The sequence below is a fragment of the Lepidochelys kempii genome, chromosome 4 (genome assembly GCF_965140285.1).
Source record: "Lepidochelys kempii isolate rLepKem1 chromosome 4, rLepKem1.hap1, whole genome shotgun sequence".
NCBI lineage: Eukaryota > Metazoa > Chordata > Testudines > Cheloniidae > Lepidochelys > Lepidochelys kempii.
In genome coordinates this window covers 141,368,364-141,385,167 of record NC_136383.1, presented here as the reverse complement: position 1 = coordinate 141,385,167, position 16,804 = coordinate 141,368,364, and the positions used below count along the sequence as shown (strand labels likewise).

The 16,804-nt window shown below is 47.2% G+C and overlaps 1 protein-coding gene across 10 annotated transcripts in view; it reads left to right on the top strand.

The window, feature by feature from the left end:
* DCTN1 (dynactin subunit 1) overlaps positions 1 to 16,804 on the top strand; it is a 146,273-nt gene that overhangs the window by 52,261 nt on the left and 77,208 nt on the right. For all 10 annotated transcript variants that reach the window (XM_073343114.1, XM_073343113.1, XM_073343119.1 and 7 more), the window contains exons 3-4: positions 12,666 to 12,744; positions 16,307 to 16,338. In XM_073343114.1, the coding sequence (XP_073199215.1) occupies positions 12,666 to 12,744; positions 16,307 to 16,338 (111 nt within the window). The remainder of the gene's footprint in view (positions 1 to 12,665; positions 12,745 to 16,306; positions 16,339 to 16,804) is intronic.

Here is a 16,804-nt window from a genome sequence, read left to right as displayed (position 1 = left end):
CTTCAAGAAGGATGTGGATAAATTGGAGAGAGTCCAGCGAAGGGCAACAAAAATGATTAGGGGACTGGAACACATGAGTTATGAGGACAGGCTGAGGGAGCTGGGATTGTTTAGCCTGCAGAAGAGAAGAATGGGGGGGGATTTGATAGCTGCTTTCAACTACCTGAAAGGGGGTTCCAAAGAGGATGGCTCTAGACTGTTCTCAATGGTAGCAGATGACAGAACGAGGAGTAATGGTCTCAAGTTGCAGTGGGGGAGGTTTAGATTGGATATTAGGAAAAACTTTTTCACTAAGAGGGTGGTGAAACACTGGAATGCGTTACCTAGGGAGGTGGTAGAATCTCCTTCCTTAGAGGTTTTTAAGGTCAGGCTTGACAAAGCCCTGGCTGGGATGATTTAACTGGGAATTGGTCCTGCTTTGAGCAGGGGGTTGGACTAGATGACCTTCTGGGGTCCCTTCCAACCCTGATATTCTATGATTCTATGACTCGGAAGCTGTTTGTGGTGTCCTCAGGAAAGATCCCCAGTGGAAGATTAGCATTTTCCCTAATGGCCATTCCCAGCCAGCTATCTAGACTGATTGCATTCTGCCTAGTGGGTGTTCCCCAGGTGTAAACACATTTGTAATAGATGCATAGACAATATTCCTAACTTCAGGTACCAAAATGATACATGCATACAAATAGGATAATCCTAGTCAGTGAGTCGGAACGTTTTCAGTGACATCCTACATGACCTAACTTGCATAAAATACATCATAGTTATGCCATAATCATATCTCTGTAATATTGCTGATGAACATGGGGCATGGCACTCTAAACATGTATGGTTAGTAGCTTGGATTTAAAGTTCTTGAACTTTTAATTTTTAATTAGTATCAGTGTTACCGTGGTACCTGGGAGCCCAAGTCGTGGGCTGGGACCCTGTTGTACGAGGCGATGTGCAAACACAGTTTTAATCCTTTCACCTTTAATGGTCCCTCTATGCACTTTTCCAATGGAATGGCTAGTCCACTGCATCCAAGCAACGCAAAATATTTTTAGTCCCACCGTGACAGAATGGTTGGGTTAGAGATGGCTGCTAACCAATCCAACAGTTGTCTGACTCCTTGCCTCCAAGTGTCCTCCAGAGAAAAATTAACAGTACTTATTCCTCACTTTACATTTGTGGCCCTGTGGTAGCTAAGGGCGGTATGCTGAGTGAGAGCTCATTTCTGTCCTCCATCCCCAGCTGTGTGAGTCTCGGCAGATGCCCCGAAATGGACTGACCCATGTCCAAAATGTGATGGTATGTTTTTGACGGACTATATGGGAAGCCAAGCTGCAAGTAAATGGCCTGGAAGTAGGAGCCATCAGGTGGGTTCTGAAGTCCTTTCTGACCAAGATTAAAAGGGTTGTTGGTCCAGCACTGACAGATGTCGTCACAGCAATGTTCAATATCATCAAGCAAGGAGGTGCTCACTGCCAGCCATTTTGCTGGCCCTCTCGACTGGTACTGGTCTATCAGGTGTGTCCCTTAGCTCACTCAGCTGGGAAAGAAAATGTGTGAGCTTACAAGAAAATTTTCAGGCTATAGGACCAGGATGAGTGATTGATTAAGCAGATGTTAGTAGAGGTATTCAAGAAATGTGACAGTCCATTGGTAGATCTTTTCACACTAACCGGTAATGCAAAGTGTGTTTGAATCCAGAGCAGAAACGGATGCACACTCAATCACCAGTTGTCACGAAGTCCCCGGGCGATGCTCTGGAACTGCTCCCTACGAAGCCAGGCAGGACTCTGGGGAAGTCTCCTTTCTGGGAGCAGCCTGACTGCAGGACACACAGCTCACACAGCTTCCACCTTCCTGGGTCTGACCTCTGAGCATTCAGCATCCTCTGCCCGTCCGTGCGCTTCCCATAGCGAGTCCGCCCGGGCGGGGTCCGGGGAAGCCAGAGGGTCCTGCACCTCAACTCCGCAGTCAGATGTGACTCTCAGCCAGCCAATAAAACAGAGGTTTATTAGATGACAGGAACATGGTCTAAACCAGAGCTTGTAGGTGCAGAGAACAGGACCCCTCAGCCAGGTCCATTTTGCGGGGCAGTGAGCCAGACAACCACGTCTGCCCTTCACTCCTTGTCTCCAGCCAGCCCCAAACTGAAACTCTCTCTAGCCCCTCCTCCTCTGGGCTTTGTCCCTTTCCTGGGCCAGGAGGTCACCTGATTCCTTTGTTCTCCAACTCTTTAGCTCTCACCTTGCAGGGGAGAAGGGCCCAGGCCATCAGTTGCCGAGAAACAGGGTGTCGGCCAGTCTCTATGTCCAGACCCCTGCACACACCTGCCCTCCAGGGCCCTGCAATGATCATACATCCTTACCCCACCACCTAGATACTTAAGAACTGCATAGGCACCCCTACAGTATTCAGAGGAAACATTAAGAACAGTCCTGCTTCATCACACCAGTGCATTCCTGTTAGACTGGAGGAAAGGGCTAAGTTTTATGCCATGCCGTTGGTTAGAAGAGATGCAGACAAGGCTCAGGTCAGACTGATGGCCCTGTCTTGCGCAGTCAGTATTGATACACTCTTCCCTGGAACTTTGCACGGGAGTCTCTGTCTTGTTTCTTGGTGTTGCCAGGCCCCTTGTTTCAGAAAGCTTCTCGTCCTTCATCCCGCTCTGCAGTTGTTCCATCTAATTATTTGGATCCCAGAGGTCGTTCCTGGCCTGGCCTGTTCTGTGGGAATTCAACAAATTCTGCTACGTTCCAGGAAAGTCTCTCTCTTAAAATGTTCTTCCTGGAAGTGGAAGGGACTTACTCTGAGCAGCAGATAGCTATCTGTGTCTGTGCTTTTGCCTCCATATCTTTCCTCTTGGATTATTTGTTTTACACTCTTTCAGTCTCGCCTCCTCTTCGGGCAAGGTGTACCAGGCTGTCCTTTTTCCTATTACCTATTACCAGCAGGAGAGTGAGTTTGTGTGTGTGTGTGCGTGGGGGGGGGGGGGGGGGGGGCGGAGGGTGAGAAAACCTGGATTTGTGCTGGAAATGGCCCAACTTGATGATCATACACATTGTAAGGAGAGTGATCACTTTAGATAAGCTATTACCAGCAGGAGAGTGGGGTGGGAGGAGGTATTGTTTCATGGTCTCTGTGCCGTTTCCACAGTATGCATCCGATGAAGTGAGCTGTAGCTCACGAAAGCTTATGCTCAAATAAATTGGTTAGTCTCTAAGGTGCCACAAGTCCTCCTTTTTCTTTTTGCGAAATTTTTTCTGATGCTGCTAGGGAGCACAGCTCGGTTGCTATAGCAATGTTGTCAGCTAGAATGGGAGTTTGCTGCAGGTGAGGTCTCTTGTCATGAAAAGAGAGGATGCAAGCACATTGTGGGGCTAGGAGTGTTATGGTGTGTATGCTGCTTTCTCTGTTACTTGTTCTGTGCACTGGTTAGAGTGCATAAGCAAGGGATCACACCTGTCATTAGGATTCCAGTTTTCAGCATAAACCAAAAGCAACCACTAAAACACCAATGTTAATTTTTGAAAAATCAGTTTAAAAAAATAATCAGAAAAGGACAAGGTTCTTTCAGAGGTGCTTTCAACAGGATTCTTGTCCTGCCCTTGTTCTTGGCTATAAATGAAACTATTGTTTCACCCCTGTAGTTCATCTCTAGGTCGCCATCAAAAGCCACTGCTGCATCGCTGTTCTGTGGTTACATGCAATGTGGGACCGTGAGGTGTTAACAATAAATGAGGCTCTCTTGAGCAGCATTCTAACTTTGTGACTTATTTTTTTGCTAATAAAACAGATTTATAATCAAATTGATGCAACCAGAGTCCTGTTAAACCCATAAAAACTATTTCTTGGAATTTACAAGGCCCAAATAAACTTTCCCCCCACTCTCCCCTCCAAAAAACAAACAAACCAAACCCTACCTACCCCATTGCAAATGAGTGCAAATAGAAACTGCATCCATAAAACACAGCAGTAGTCTTTTAACTTGTTTATGGAGTGCTAGCTTCAAAACCAGACTGTTCATAAAAACAAAGTTTCAGAGATCTTAAATACACTAGGCAGTAAGTGTCTCGGAGCTGATAAATCCCTTTAGGAAAAACAAACTCTGTGGTAGAGGTGTGGTGATGTAGCAAACCTGTGAGAAGGTGCTAAGCTCTTCCAGAGGCCTGGCCTGCACCTATAACGTAGGTCAACATAGCTATGTAGCTCAGGGGTGTGAAATAGTCACACTCTGGAGATACCTAGTTAAATCTCTCTAAGCTCCAGTGTAGACACCATTAGGCCAATGGAAGAATTCTACCATTGACCAAGCTACCGCCTCTCAAGTAAGTGGATTTGTTACCTGGGGTTCTTTCAACCCAAAACCCTTGATAACTTTTACTCTGTGTGAGGTGGTGTCAGGGAATAAATCGGGGAGACATGGCCGTCCGACCAATCGATGGCTGGCACAAACAGGACAAGACAAGAGTGCTTTACTTAGTCTCAAGCACTTATACGCACGTCTGCAACAGGTTAGTAAAACACCCCCAACCCTGGATAATTACCAAAGCTGAGTGTGGCTCTCGAGTGGCACAGCGGCAGCCCGTCGGCCAGTGAGGAACACACAATGCATCCAGAGGGAGAGTCCAGTCCTGAAGAGTTCCACTACCGCAAACTTCCCCCCTTATTTATACATTAGTAACAAAATAACATGTCCCTTAAAGCAAACTTGTTAAGCAAGCAGTTCCAATGGGCAAGCAAGAGGTTCCTTCTGATTATCGATTAAACAGGTGTGGGTTTTCCCAGAGTTTGCAGCCTTGAGGCCCCAATAGACAATCCTGGGGCACATCCTGCTCTTCTAAGATGCATGTATCAGCAACTTCAAAACAATCCTTATCAGGAAGGACGCGGGGTCAAGCTGCCCTCTCTGTGGCACCCAAAAAGCCCCCTCCCCTCCTGCCTTGGTTAAGCTAAGCCTGCTGACTTGGCTGCTTTTAGCAATAAGCCATAGTGGCTTCAGGCACTTTACTGGTTTGCCAAAGTCTCCCCGTACAGATTTACTATAGGAATGGAAGCCCGTCGCTGTAGCAAGTGTCTACGCTCCAGCGCCACGGCTGCAGCTGTGCCTCTGTGGTGCTTGGAGCGTAGATGCACGCAGAGAGAGTGAGCCCGTGTAGGGCCTCAGCTCAGGGCTGCTCTGTTGATCCCCAATGGCAAGCGATTATAAAGTCTCTCCTACGGATTGTGCACGCTAACGATGCTTTTACTTGTTCAGAGGGAAGTAAGAGAAAAAAGAAAATAATGGAGGCTGGAGCCATGGTGATCGCCCTGTGATAACGCAGCATGCTGCAGCTTCCACCTGGATGGTAGGGGGTGGTCGCCGCACGAATGCGGTGACCAGGAACTCCTGGGCCTGGCGAGCAGTAGAACTGTGCAGAGAAGAATGGGAATTCTGTTTCCTGAAGGATTTGGGAATTTCAACATTTGTTTTTTGTGAGATTTGGAACAAAACCCCCAAATCTTGAAATTCTCTGTGGAGCAGAATCCAGAAGAACTTGTTTATAGAATCACAGAAGATGAGGGTTGGAAGAGACCTCAGGAGGGCATCTAGTCCAACCCCCTGCTCATGGCAGGACCAACACCCATTAAATCATCCCAACCAGGGCTTTGTCAAGCTGGGCCTTAAAAACCTCTAAGGATAGAGATTCCACCACCTCCTAAGGGAACCCATTCCAGTGCTTCTTCACCCTCCTAGTGAATTAGTGTTTCCTAATATCCAACCTAGACCTCCCCCACTGCAACTTGAGACCATTGCTCCTTGTTCTGTCATCTGCCACCATTGAGAACAGCCGAGCTCCATCCTCTTTGGAACCCCAAACTTGAGGTAGTTGAAGGCTGCTATCAAATCCCCCCTCACTCTTAGAATCCTAGAATATCAGGGTTGGAAGGGACCTCAGGAGGTCATCTAGTCCAACCCCCTGCTCAAAGGAGGACCAACCCCAATTTTTGTCCCAAATGGCCCCCTCAAGGATTGTGAACTCACAACCCTGGGTTTAGCAGGCCAATGCTCAAACCACTGAGTTATCCCTTCCCTCTTCTTTTCTGCAGACTAAATAAACCCAATTCCCTCAGCCTCTCCTCATAAGTCGTGTGCCCCAGCCCCCTAATAATTTTCGTTGCCCTCTACTGGACTCTCTCCAATTTGTCCACATCCCTTTTGTATTGGGGGGCCCAAAACTGGACACAATACTTCAGATGTGGCCTCACCAGTGCCGAATAGATGGGAATAATCTCTTCCCTCGATCTGCTGGCAATGCTCCTACTAATGCAGCCCAATATGCCATTAGCCCTCTTGGCAACAAGGGCACACTGTTGACTCATATCCAGCTTCTCGTTCACTGTAACCCCTAGGTCCTTTTCTGCAGAACTGCTGCCTAGCCATTTGGTCCCCAGCCTGTAGCGGTGCATGGGATTCCTCCGTCCTAAGTGCAGGACTCTGCACTTGTCCTTCTTGAACCTCATCAGAATTCTTTTGGCCCAATCCTCCAATTTGTCTAGGTCTCTCTGGACCCTATCCCTACCCTCCAGCATATCTACCTCTCCCCACAGCGTAGTGTCATCTGTGAACTTGGTGAGTGTGGAACTGATCCCATCATCCAGATCATTAATGAAGATGTTGAACAAAACCGGCCCCAGGACTGACTCTTGGGGCACTCCGCTTGCCAGCTAGACATGGAGCCATTGATCACTACCTGTTGAGCCCGACGATCTAGCCAGCTTTCTATCCACCTTATAGTCCATTCATCCCATCCATGCTTTTTTAACTTGCTGGCAAGAATACTATGGGAGACCGTATCAAAAGCTTTGTTAAAGTCAAGGTATATCGTGTCCACCACTTTCCCCATATCCACAGAGCCAGTTATCTCATCATAGAAGGCAATCAGGTTGGTCAGGCATTATTTGCCTTTGATGAATCCATGTTACTGTTCCTGATCACCACCTTCTCCTCCAAATGCTTCAATATGGATTCCTTGAGGACCTGCTCCATGATTTTTCCAGGGACTGAGGTGAGACTGACTGATCTGTAGTTTCCCAGATTCAACTTCTTCCCTTTTTTAAAGGTGGCCAATGGCTCTGTAATCACATCAGCCAACTCCCTCAGCACCCTCGGATGTATTAGATCCGGCCCCATGGACTTGTGCATGTCCAGCTTTTCTAAATAGTCTTTAACCTGTTCTTTCACCACTGAGGGCTGCTCGCCTCCTCCCCATACTGTGCTGCCCACTGCAGCAGTCTGGGAGCTGACCTTGTCTGTGCAGACTGAGACAAAAAAAAGCATTGAGTGCTTCAGCTTTTTCCACATCCTCTGTCACTAGGTTGCCTCCCCCATTCAGTAAGGGTCCTACACTTTCTGTGTCCTCCTTCTTGTTGCCAACATACCTGTAGAAACCCTTCTTGTTACCCTTCACATCCCTTGCTAGGTGCAACTCCAGTTGTGCTTTGGCCTTACACCCCTGCATGCTTGAGCAATATTTTTATACTCCTCCCTAGTCATCTGTCCCAAGTTTCCACTTCTTGTAAACTTCCTTTCTTTGTTTAAGCTCACTGAAGATTTCTCTGTTAAGCCAAGCTGGTCGCCTGTCATATTTGCTATTCTTTCTGCACATCTGGATGGTCTGTTCCTGTGCCATCAATAAGACTTCTTTAAAATGCAGCCAGCTCTCCTGGACTCCTTGCCCCCTCATATTTGCGTCCCAGGGGATCCTGCTCATCAGTTCCCTAAGGGAGTCTGTCTGCTTTTCTGAAGTCCAGGGTCCATACTCTGCTGCTCTCCTTTCTTCCTTTTCATAGAATATTAGGTTTGGAAGGGACCTCAAGAGGTCATCTAGTCCAACCGCCTGCTCAAAGCAGGACCAATCCCCAACTAAATCATCCCAGCCAGGGCTTTGTCAAGCCTGACCTTAAAAACCTAAAGGAAGGAGATTCCACCACTTCCCTAGGTAACCCATTCCAGTGCTTCACCACCCTCTTAGTGAAATAGTGTTTTTGAATATCCAACCTAACCCTCTCCCTTCCCTCCCCCCACACCCTGCAACTTGAGACCATTACTCCTTGTTCTGTCATCTGCTACCACTGAGAACAGTCTAGATCCATCCTCTTTGGAACTCCCTTTCAGGGAGTTGAAAGCAGCTATCAAATCCCCCCTCATTCTTCTCTTCTGCAGACTAAATAATCCCTGTTCCCTCAGCCTCTTCATATAAGTCATGTGCTCCAGCCCCCTAATCATTTTTGTTGCCCTTCGCTGGACTCTTTCCAATTTTTCCACATCCTCCTTGTAGTGTGGGGCCCAAAACTGGACACAGTACTCCAGATGAGGCCTTACCAATGCCGAATAGAGGGGGATGATCATGTCCCTTGATCTGCTGGTAATGCTCCTACTTATACAGCCCAAAATGCCGTTAGCCTTCTTGGCAACAAGGGCACACTGTTGACTCATATCCAGCTTCTCGTCCACTGTAACCCCTAGGTCCTTTTCTGCAGAACTGCTGCCGAGCCATTCGGTCCCTAGTCTGTAGCGGTGCATGGGATTCTTCCGTCCTAAGTGCAGGACTCTGCACTTGTCCTTGTTGAACCTCCTCAGATTTCTTTTGGCCAAATCCTCTAATTTGTTTAGGTCTTTCTGTATCCTATCCCTATCCTCCAGTGTATCTACCACTCCTCCCAGTCTAGTGTCATCTGCAGACTTGCTGAGGGTGCAATCCACACCATCCTCCAGATCATTAATGAAGATATTGAACAAGACCGGCCCCAGGACTGACCCTTGGGGCACTCCACTTGATACCAGCTGCCAACTAGACATGGAGCCATTGATCACTACCCGTTGAGCCCGACGATCTAGCCAGCTTTCTATCCACCTTATTGTCCATTCATCCAGCCCATACTACTTTAACTTGCTGGCAAGAATACTGTGGGAGACAGTGTCAAAAGCGTTGCTAAAGTCAAGGAATAACACGTCCACTGCTTTCCCCTCATCCACAGAGCCAGTTATCTCGTCATAGAAGGCAATTAGAAGGCACTTTCTTACTAGGTTCACAATGAAACTTTGCTGTGTGAACCAATTTAAAAAAATAAAGGCAGATCTGGTACCTCATAAACTGTGAAACCCTTTTATTTAGTGTCTGTTTTTCCGAGGTTTAATTTTATTTTTTCTCTTCCCTCATTCGGTACTGATGACACTTGCATGAATGATGTAAGGGTCTTGGTTTATTAGTCACTTGAGGTGCCACATACCCCTATGACACCAATTGACTGCTGTGTTAATAATTACAGCAAGCAACTATTGACTTTTCAGGATCCTGAACTCAACCATCTCGTGGTCACTGCTGCGCAGGTTGCCATCCACTTCTACTTCCCCTACCAATTCTCCCCTGTTTGTGAGCAGCAGGTCAAGAGGAGCACGGCCCCTAGTCGGTTCCTCCAGCACTTGTAGCAGGAAGTTGTCCCCAACACTCTCCAAAAACTTCCTGGATTGCGTGTGCACCGCTGTATTCCTCTCCCAGCAGACGCCAGGGAGATCGAAGTCCCTCACGAGAACCAGGGCCTGTGATCTGGAAACTTCTGTTAGTTGTCCTAAGAAAACCTCCTCTACCTCCTCCTCCTGGTCTGGTGGTCTGTAGCCCACGCCCACCACGACATCACCCTTGTTGCTCTCGCCTTTAAACTTAACCCTAAGACTCTCAACAGGCTTTTCTCCAGTTTCATACTGGAGCTCTGAGCAGTCATACTGCTCCCTTACATACAATGCAACTCCTCCACCTTTCCTCCCCTGCCTGTCCTTCCTGAACAGTTTATACCCATTCATGACAGTGCTCCAGTCATGTGAGTTACCCCGCCAAGTCTCTGTTATTCCAATCACATCATAGTTCCTTGACTGTGCCAGGACTTCAATTCTTTCTGCTTGTTTCCCAGGCTTCTTGCGTTCGTGTACAGGCATGTAAGATAACTAGCCGATTGCCCTACTTTCTCAGTATGAATCAGGAGGCCTCCCCTGTTGTTCCTCCCGGTATCCCACTTCCCCGCTTACCTCTGGGCTTAGGTCACCATCCCCTCGTGAACCTAGTTTAAAGCCCTCCTCACTAAGTTAGCAAGCCTGCCTGTGAAGATACTCTTCCTGCTCTTTAAGTGGATTCCATCTCTTCCTAGCAATCCTTCCTAGCAATCTTACTTTCAAACAATTCTGCTGGTGGGCTGAAGAGGAGCTGGAAGCCCCAGTGTCCAAACTCCCAGGGTCTTGGGTCCCCATTAGCTCCCCAGGCAGGAGGCTGGACGTACAGGGTGCCTGACAGTATCGCGGGTGGACTGCTGAGGAGCTAAGTGGGTGAGCTGGCAGGAGACTCAGCTGGTCTGGATACCTCTCTGGATTCTGTCGGAGCTTTGTCAAAATCTTACTGTCTTTGCAATGTTTCTGTTTAGGAGAATCTGTCATCCCTGATGCAGAACTGTTCTGTTGGAGAATTTCCAGGCAGTTCGATGAGCAGCTGGGCTGGATTGGAACCGTGTGCCTCCTAGCCAGTACTAAATGGAAGTTAATGGAGGGAATTTGAGTTTGAAATGGCAGGAGGAGGAGAGGCTGACTTGTGTTTTGTAGATGCACATTGCGGGGGTTAGATTTAGCATCCTGGCAAGCTGCCTCAGGAGACTGTAGGTACCGGACCCAAGCATGGAAATGGTGTTGGGAGAGCCATTGTCCTTTCCCTGCTCTTTGTTTCTGAGCGTGGCTTTCCCATCCGTGTTCCTGTACTTCTCACCAAAGGCCTGGAACAGCACTGTGAGCAACTGTGTCAACACTGAGAGTTGTTTACACTGATGTGTTTCCTGTGCATGTTTTGACAGCTGTAAAATACTTGGGATTTCCGTTCACTGGGTCAGGGATTTCAAGCATTAGAGTCCTCCTATAACAGGCGGAGACCTTAGAGTTTGTCCCCAGGTACAGGGTACAGTAGTGGTGATTCCCATGCCACGGAGAGGTCTGATGGCTGTAGGCAGAGCAATCCTAGCTATGTCTCAGCACCATGTCCTGTACATTACTGTACTTTTCTAAACTAAAAAATACCCTCCCTCCCTCCCTCCCCCCCCTGCCCCCGCTGTGGCTCTAATTCCTCACTTTCCGCGTCATGTCGCTTACTGACAGTCGGTGGATCCCAAAGTGCTTTACAGACCATGTACTGTTGGGGTTGCTTCACCCACCTCTGGGGTGGAAATGCAGCCACCGTTCTAGTCTGTATGAGGGAGTGGGAGGCCCCATTATCAAGACTATATAATCTCCTCCTAGGATGGATTCCTGTAAGGGCAAGTGAAAAGTTTTCCCTTGTGCACTGCTGAGATGGCTCAAAACCCTCCCTTTTACAGAACTCATCCAAAGAGGTCAGCAGCATGTGGTTTTACTTGAGGGGTGCCCTGTCAGCAGGATCAAAGGATGCCTCTCCCTTTCCACCATCTTTTAAACACTGCTTTGGGTATTTTTGCTGCCTTCATTGGCGTTGTCATTATTTCTATAGCATAGAGCAGTGGTTCTCAGCCAGGGGTACGCAGGGGTCTTCTAGGGGGTACATCAACTCATCTAGTTTTACAACATACTACATAAAAAGCACTAGCGAAGTCAGTGCAAACTAAAATTTCATACAGACAATGACTTGTTTGTATTGCTCTATATACTCTACACTGAGATATAAGTACAATATTGATATTACAATTATAATTATATGGTAAAAATGAGAGAGTCAGCAATTTTTCAGTACTAGTGGGCTGTGACACTTTTGTATTTTTATGTCTGCTTCTGTAAGCAAGTAGTTTTTAAGTGAGGTGAAACTTAGAGTACACAAGACAAATCAGACTCCTGCAAGGGGTACAGTAGTCTGCCTGGAAAGGTTGAGAGCCGCTGGCATAGTGTCTCATTAAAATGCCTTTTCCTTTGCTTTTTTAAGAAGTGTGTATCTGGTGACCTGGGCACCTTATCTAAATAGGAACCAATTACAGACTGGCAGGCTACAGCAGAGTTGCCTGCTTGTTAACAACCCTCCTGTCCTCCGTTATTTGTCAGTCAAGAGCCTGGCCAAAAAAGATTGTTTAAAAAGACCCCTAGGACCCCAGTGCTTTAGATTTCATCGCAGTGCCCCAAATCTGAGACCGTCTCTGGTTTCAGGCACTGGAATCTCCCTGAGAGCATTGCAGCTTTCACTAGGACCTCTGTGTTGATTGTATTGCCATTCTGAGCCCTCAAAGGTTGCTACATCTTGGAGAAAAGCAGCTTTTCTTACTGAGGAATGTGGGAGTCTTTACAATTTTGTTCAGATCAGATAAAATATACTTTAAAAAAAAATCCTAGCTTCTCCTTATCTGTCAGAACCGTAAACTGATCCACAGACCGAAAGTCATTAGCTTGGCTTGGGTTGAAGTAGATAGCGACCTGTAAACTGCTTTAGATTGCTTGGGCAACTGGGTCCTCCAATCCACAATGGATTTCTAGTCCATTTTAAATATAAGTTTTCAGGAAGATGGGGAGGGGGGAACACCAAGAAATGAGCTAAAAATCAGCACAAAGTGAAGTCTGTTATATTAAAGCCCCAACTCCAGAATGGGGCTGCTGTATTTTCATGCCACTCCTCGCTGGTAACATTGAGTTTGTTCTGTTTATTCAGATCCAGGTTTTTGAAGATGGAGCAGATACAACATCTCCAGAAACCCCAGAATCTTCTGCTTCAAAGGTCCCCAAAAGAGGTATGGTCCGCTCGTCTTCCTTACGAGTCCTCGTCTCCCCTTCGTTCCAGCCCAAGAGGGATCCATATGTCAGACATCCAGCATTGCCTAGAATTGGACCTCTTGAGGAAATCTTCACCCATCCCTTCTACCCTTTCTTCTGCCAGAGGGGAGCCTCCGCTGGGGCACATGGAGATACAAGCGCAGCCCTTAGTGGTGCACTGCTCCTTTAGTTTAGCTTCCCAAGTGCATCTTAACAAGCATCCAGGGAAAGGCTATAAAGGCCATCCCGGATCCCCGCTAAGGGCTGGATCCAGAGCCCTCTGAGCCTGCTGTCAAGTTTGCCGTCATGCAGGTAAGGTTAGGATTCAAGTCCAGAGTGGCGAGAACATCACTGGTTTTCTTCCTCAAGTCCTCGAGTGTTCAGTGGTATTGAAATCCACGCTGGCTTAAGCTCAAGTAGAATGCTGGTGGGGATGGTAAATGAGGCAAGAAGTATGTCCACAACCAGCTGGAGAAAGGCAGTCTAAGTGAAACAGTCCAGAACGAGCCTCCAGTGGTAAGGGGGCTGGGCAGTGGGTGGCAGCTGGGTTTTTTTTTTAATATTGCTGCCTTTTAATTTCATTAGGCCTCTGTTTGTCCCTGTATGATGAGCCAGTCATCCCATTTCTGTCTCCTCTCTAAATAGCCCCTAATGTTCAGTCTCTCCTCCCATGGAAGTCTTTCTAGGACTCTATTAATCCCCATTGCCTTTTGCTGTCCTCCTCCCCCGCCGCCCCAGGGGGGCCTATTTCTGCTGCATTCTTTTTGATAGGCAGTGGCTAGAACTGAACATAGTATCCAGGAGAGAGCATCCCACGGAGTTAGCCAATAGTATTAGAATAACGTCACTATTTGCTCCTCCTATTCCTAATGTTTTGTTTGCTTTTCTGATTGCTACTTCACACTGAGGAGTGGCTTACAATTATCTCCAGGTCTCTTTCCTAAGTGCTGGGTTTTCAATTAAGTGTAAGCAAAGTGCCTGGGTAGTTCAGTTAGTACCTGCCTGTGTGCATTACCTTGCACAGAATTTCATCTGCCATTGTGCTGCCCAGTTGTTTAGCGTTGATAGATCCTTCTGAAGCTCCGCGTTTGAGAGAAATTCTGGAGAAAGGCTTTTAGATTGTCAGTTGGACTTTGCCCACCTCCTGGTGGAGAGGGAGCTCCAGTTTGCCCTGCTTTCTCCAGCGCTGGTAGCTGGACTCCTGTACCTGAAGGCATCCCAGTGGGTGCTGTCTGAAGAAGTAAGAGGTTGGGGGAGAAGAGCTAATGAAGAGCCAGAGAGGCTAGAGTGGTGGATATTGACAGAGGGATCTGGGGGATTGCCTCAGAAAATGAGGGAGGGGGACACGGACACACACACTCTCTCTCTCTCTCTCTCTCTCACTGCAGATACTAGTTCAGAGAGGGTGAATTGAACGGTGAGGAGCAGTCACTGCTGGATCAGAGGGATAAGACAGGGGTGTTTGAAATGAGTAGCTCAAAGGTGTGAGCTGTGGAGCTGGCTGGTGGAGGTGATGGTGGGAGACCAAGAGGAAGGTGGAAGGGGTCAGAGCACACAGGGTCAGCACTGGTTGCAGTGTTCTTTGGAGAAGCAAAATATAGAGACACGAAGCGTGGCTCCATGCCAGGGAGTTTCCATAGAAACACCAGCGCCTGCTGCAGTCTCTGCCTCTGCAGTGTACGATGCAGAGATTTCAATTCCCATAAATCTAGCACCTTCCCTGCTAAAAGGAATAAAGGTGTGAGAAGCACAGTGGAGATGGTTGGGGTCTTTGATTTATGAGCTGCTTCTATAGTGTCTGTTGTCTGGGCAGCTCATGCAATCAGAGTGCTACCCACAATGAATGACATATAAACAGCTACCAGGGCTGCAAGCCACAATATCAGACCTATCAAATATCCAGGAACAAAACAAAGGATGAAATTTACCCAAACAAATCCTCCTCCTGTGCTTAGTACACACAACTTCTGCACTTAAATCAAGGTTGTATGCTAAAATGGTATATTTTGATCATGCCTACACATACCTGTACATGGGAATCGCTTTGCTCACCACTAAACTGTAGCTGTCTCTGGGGTGGAATGCAGCAGCTGTTTAACAGGGTACATCAAAGATACAAACAGTACAGGACAGGAGGTGAAAAAAATCCCGAATCCAGGTGAAAATGCCAGGGCCCTTTATGTAGAATTGGATTTTAGCCCAGACTCCAGCGTTTGCACCTGTTCATTTAAATGCTAGGACACCCTTGATTGTCAGTGTTGGTCAGGAGCTCCATTTGCTGTTTTATAGAGGAAACCGCAAATAGAGCACCTGACCAACTACGACAGACACAATCCCTCATAACAACTTATGGGGCTTTAGTGTAATAATTCAAGGAAGAATGCCAGCTACAGAATAGTCAGCATATGCTGCAGTGTATTGGATTCTCCTGGGCGGGGATTCTCCCATTCTAATAGTGAGAGAGCCTGACTCTGATTAGTTGGAGCCCTGACAGGATCACAGCTCCAGAAGCATTAAACTCTCTCCACACATTACATTGTAATCTAGATCTTCAAGGTTAAACTTAGGCAACTGCACAGATACGTTTGAGTGTGCAACTTACATGCGTGTGCAAATCAAGTGTAGTGCAACCTCTCTTGAGGGGTCAACAAGCATTGGTTGCTGAACAGAGATGGCCATTTAACAAAGGTGGAGGAGAAACTTACTCAAAGTTGGGAGGTACCTTTTGAGAGGCGCTCAGAAAGCAAGAAATTGCCTCATACTGCTGGTCTTCTCTATGCACTTCATTTTATTTGCGCACATGTAGCTGGTTAAATGCCTAAATTTCCTTGTGCTCAGTGAGATGCCTGACTTGTGCTCATAAATTAGCCATGTGGAGAATTTCACATGGCTAACTATAGAAACATATTTTAGTTTACCAAGCAATGTTACAGGCCTGAGAAGCCTTTAGCTGGTCCTATTTTATGGAGATATAATTAGCAGATGGAATCGAATTGGTGGAGACAGGGTCAAGTGTCCTTCTGTGGTCCTGAAAAAGGGGCTTTTTAGGCTTGAGATGATCCAAAGCTCTCTGAAATCTTGCAGTTGTCTAACTAGAGGCGAGGATAGATGTCATGGGCTTGCTGTTATGTTTTGAAATAGTTGATATTCCTTGAATCATAGAAGATTAGGGTTGGAAGAGGACCTCAGGAGGTCATCTAGTCCAACCCCCTCCTCAAAGCAGGACCAACACCAAGGATAACCAACTTGAGTTATCCTTAAGAACACAGTGCACTTGCCGCCCTAGAAAAGGCCACCTAATTCAGCATGCCTGCTTGTTTTGACCTTGCTTCTCCCCAGACTTTTCATTCCTCCTCATAGAGTCACCTCTAGTGATCCTTCAGCTAGACCTAGACTTTGGCTTAACATTAAAAAGTGAAGCAAAGGATTCCAGAGAATGAGTTGGGACTCCCCTCTGCCATGCTGCTCATGTGCTAAGAGCCCTGTGTGGTATATGTGACAAACTTCTTATGGTTCTTTGTTTTTCTACTTTATTTCCAGAATCTTTGGAAGCTACCAAAGCCAGCAAATTGGTGAGTACTTCAGCTTGAGACCCTGCTGCCTGCTTGGAGAAACGCATTCCACTACGTCAGTGTGTTGGCTTTTGGGAGGGTTTGCGCACGCTAATCTGCTGAATTCCCTTCATTAGCTCTTACTGCCTTTCCAGAGTGTAACCAAAGGTCTGTCTGCAGCCTCACAGAACTAGCACACATGCATACAGCAGGGCCAGGATTTTAGCCAATGAACATCTCAGATTAAAGGGGGCAAAAAAGGAAAACCCCAAATAAAATGGCCAGTGAGGAGAGTCTAGCTTTTGTGTTATCTGGGTGTTATAGCTCAGTCCGGGCTGGTTCTGGACGCAAGGGATTCCTCCTGGGGTCAGTCAAGAGAACAAGGCAAATCAAAAATAGCTTTATTCCAAATGACCAGAAACCTTTTCAGTTAGTTACAAACAGTCCTCTCTCAGTGGGATCGCACTGGCGGGAGGGAGGTGAACAA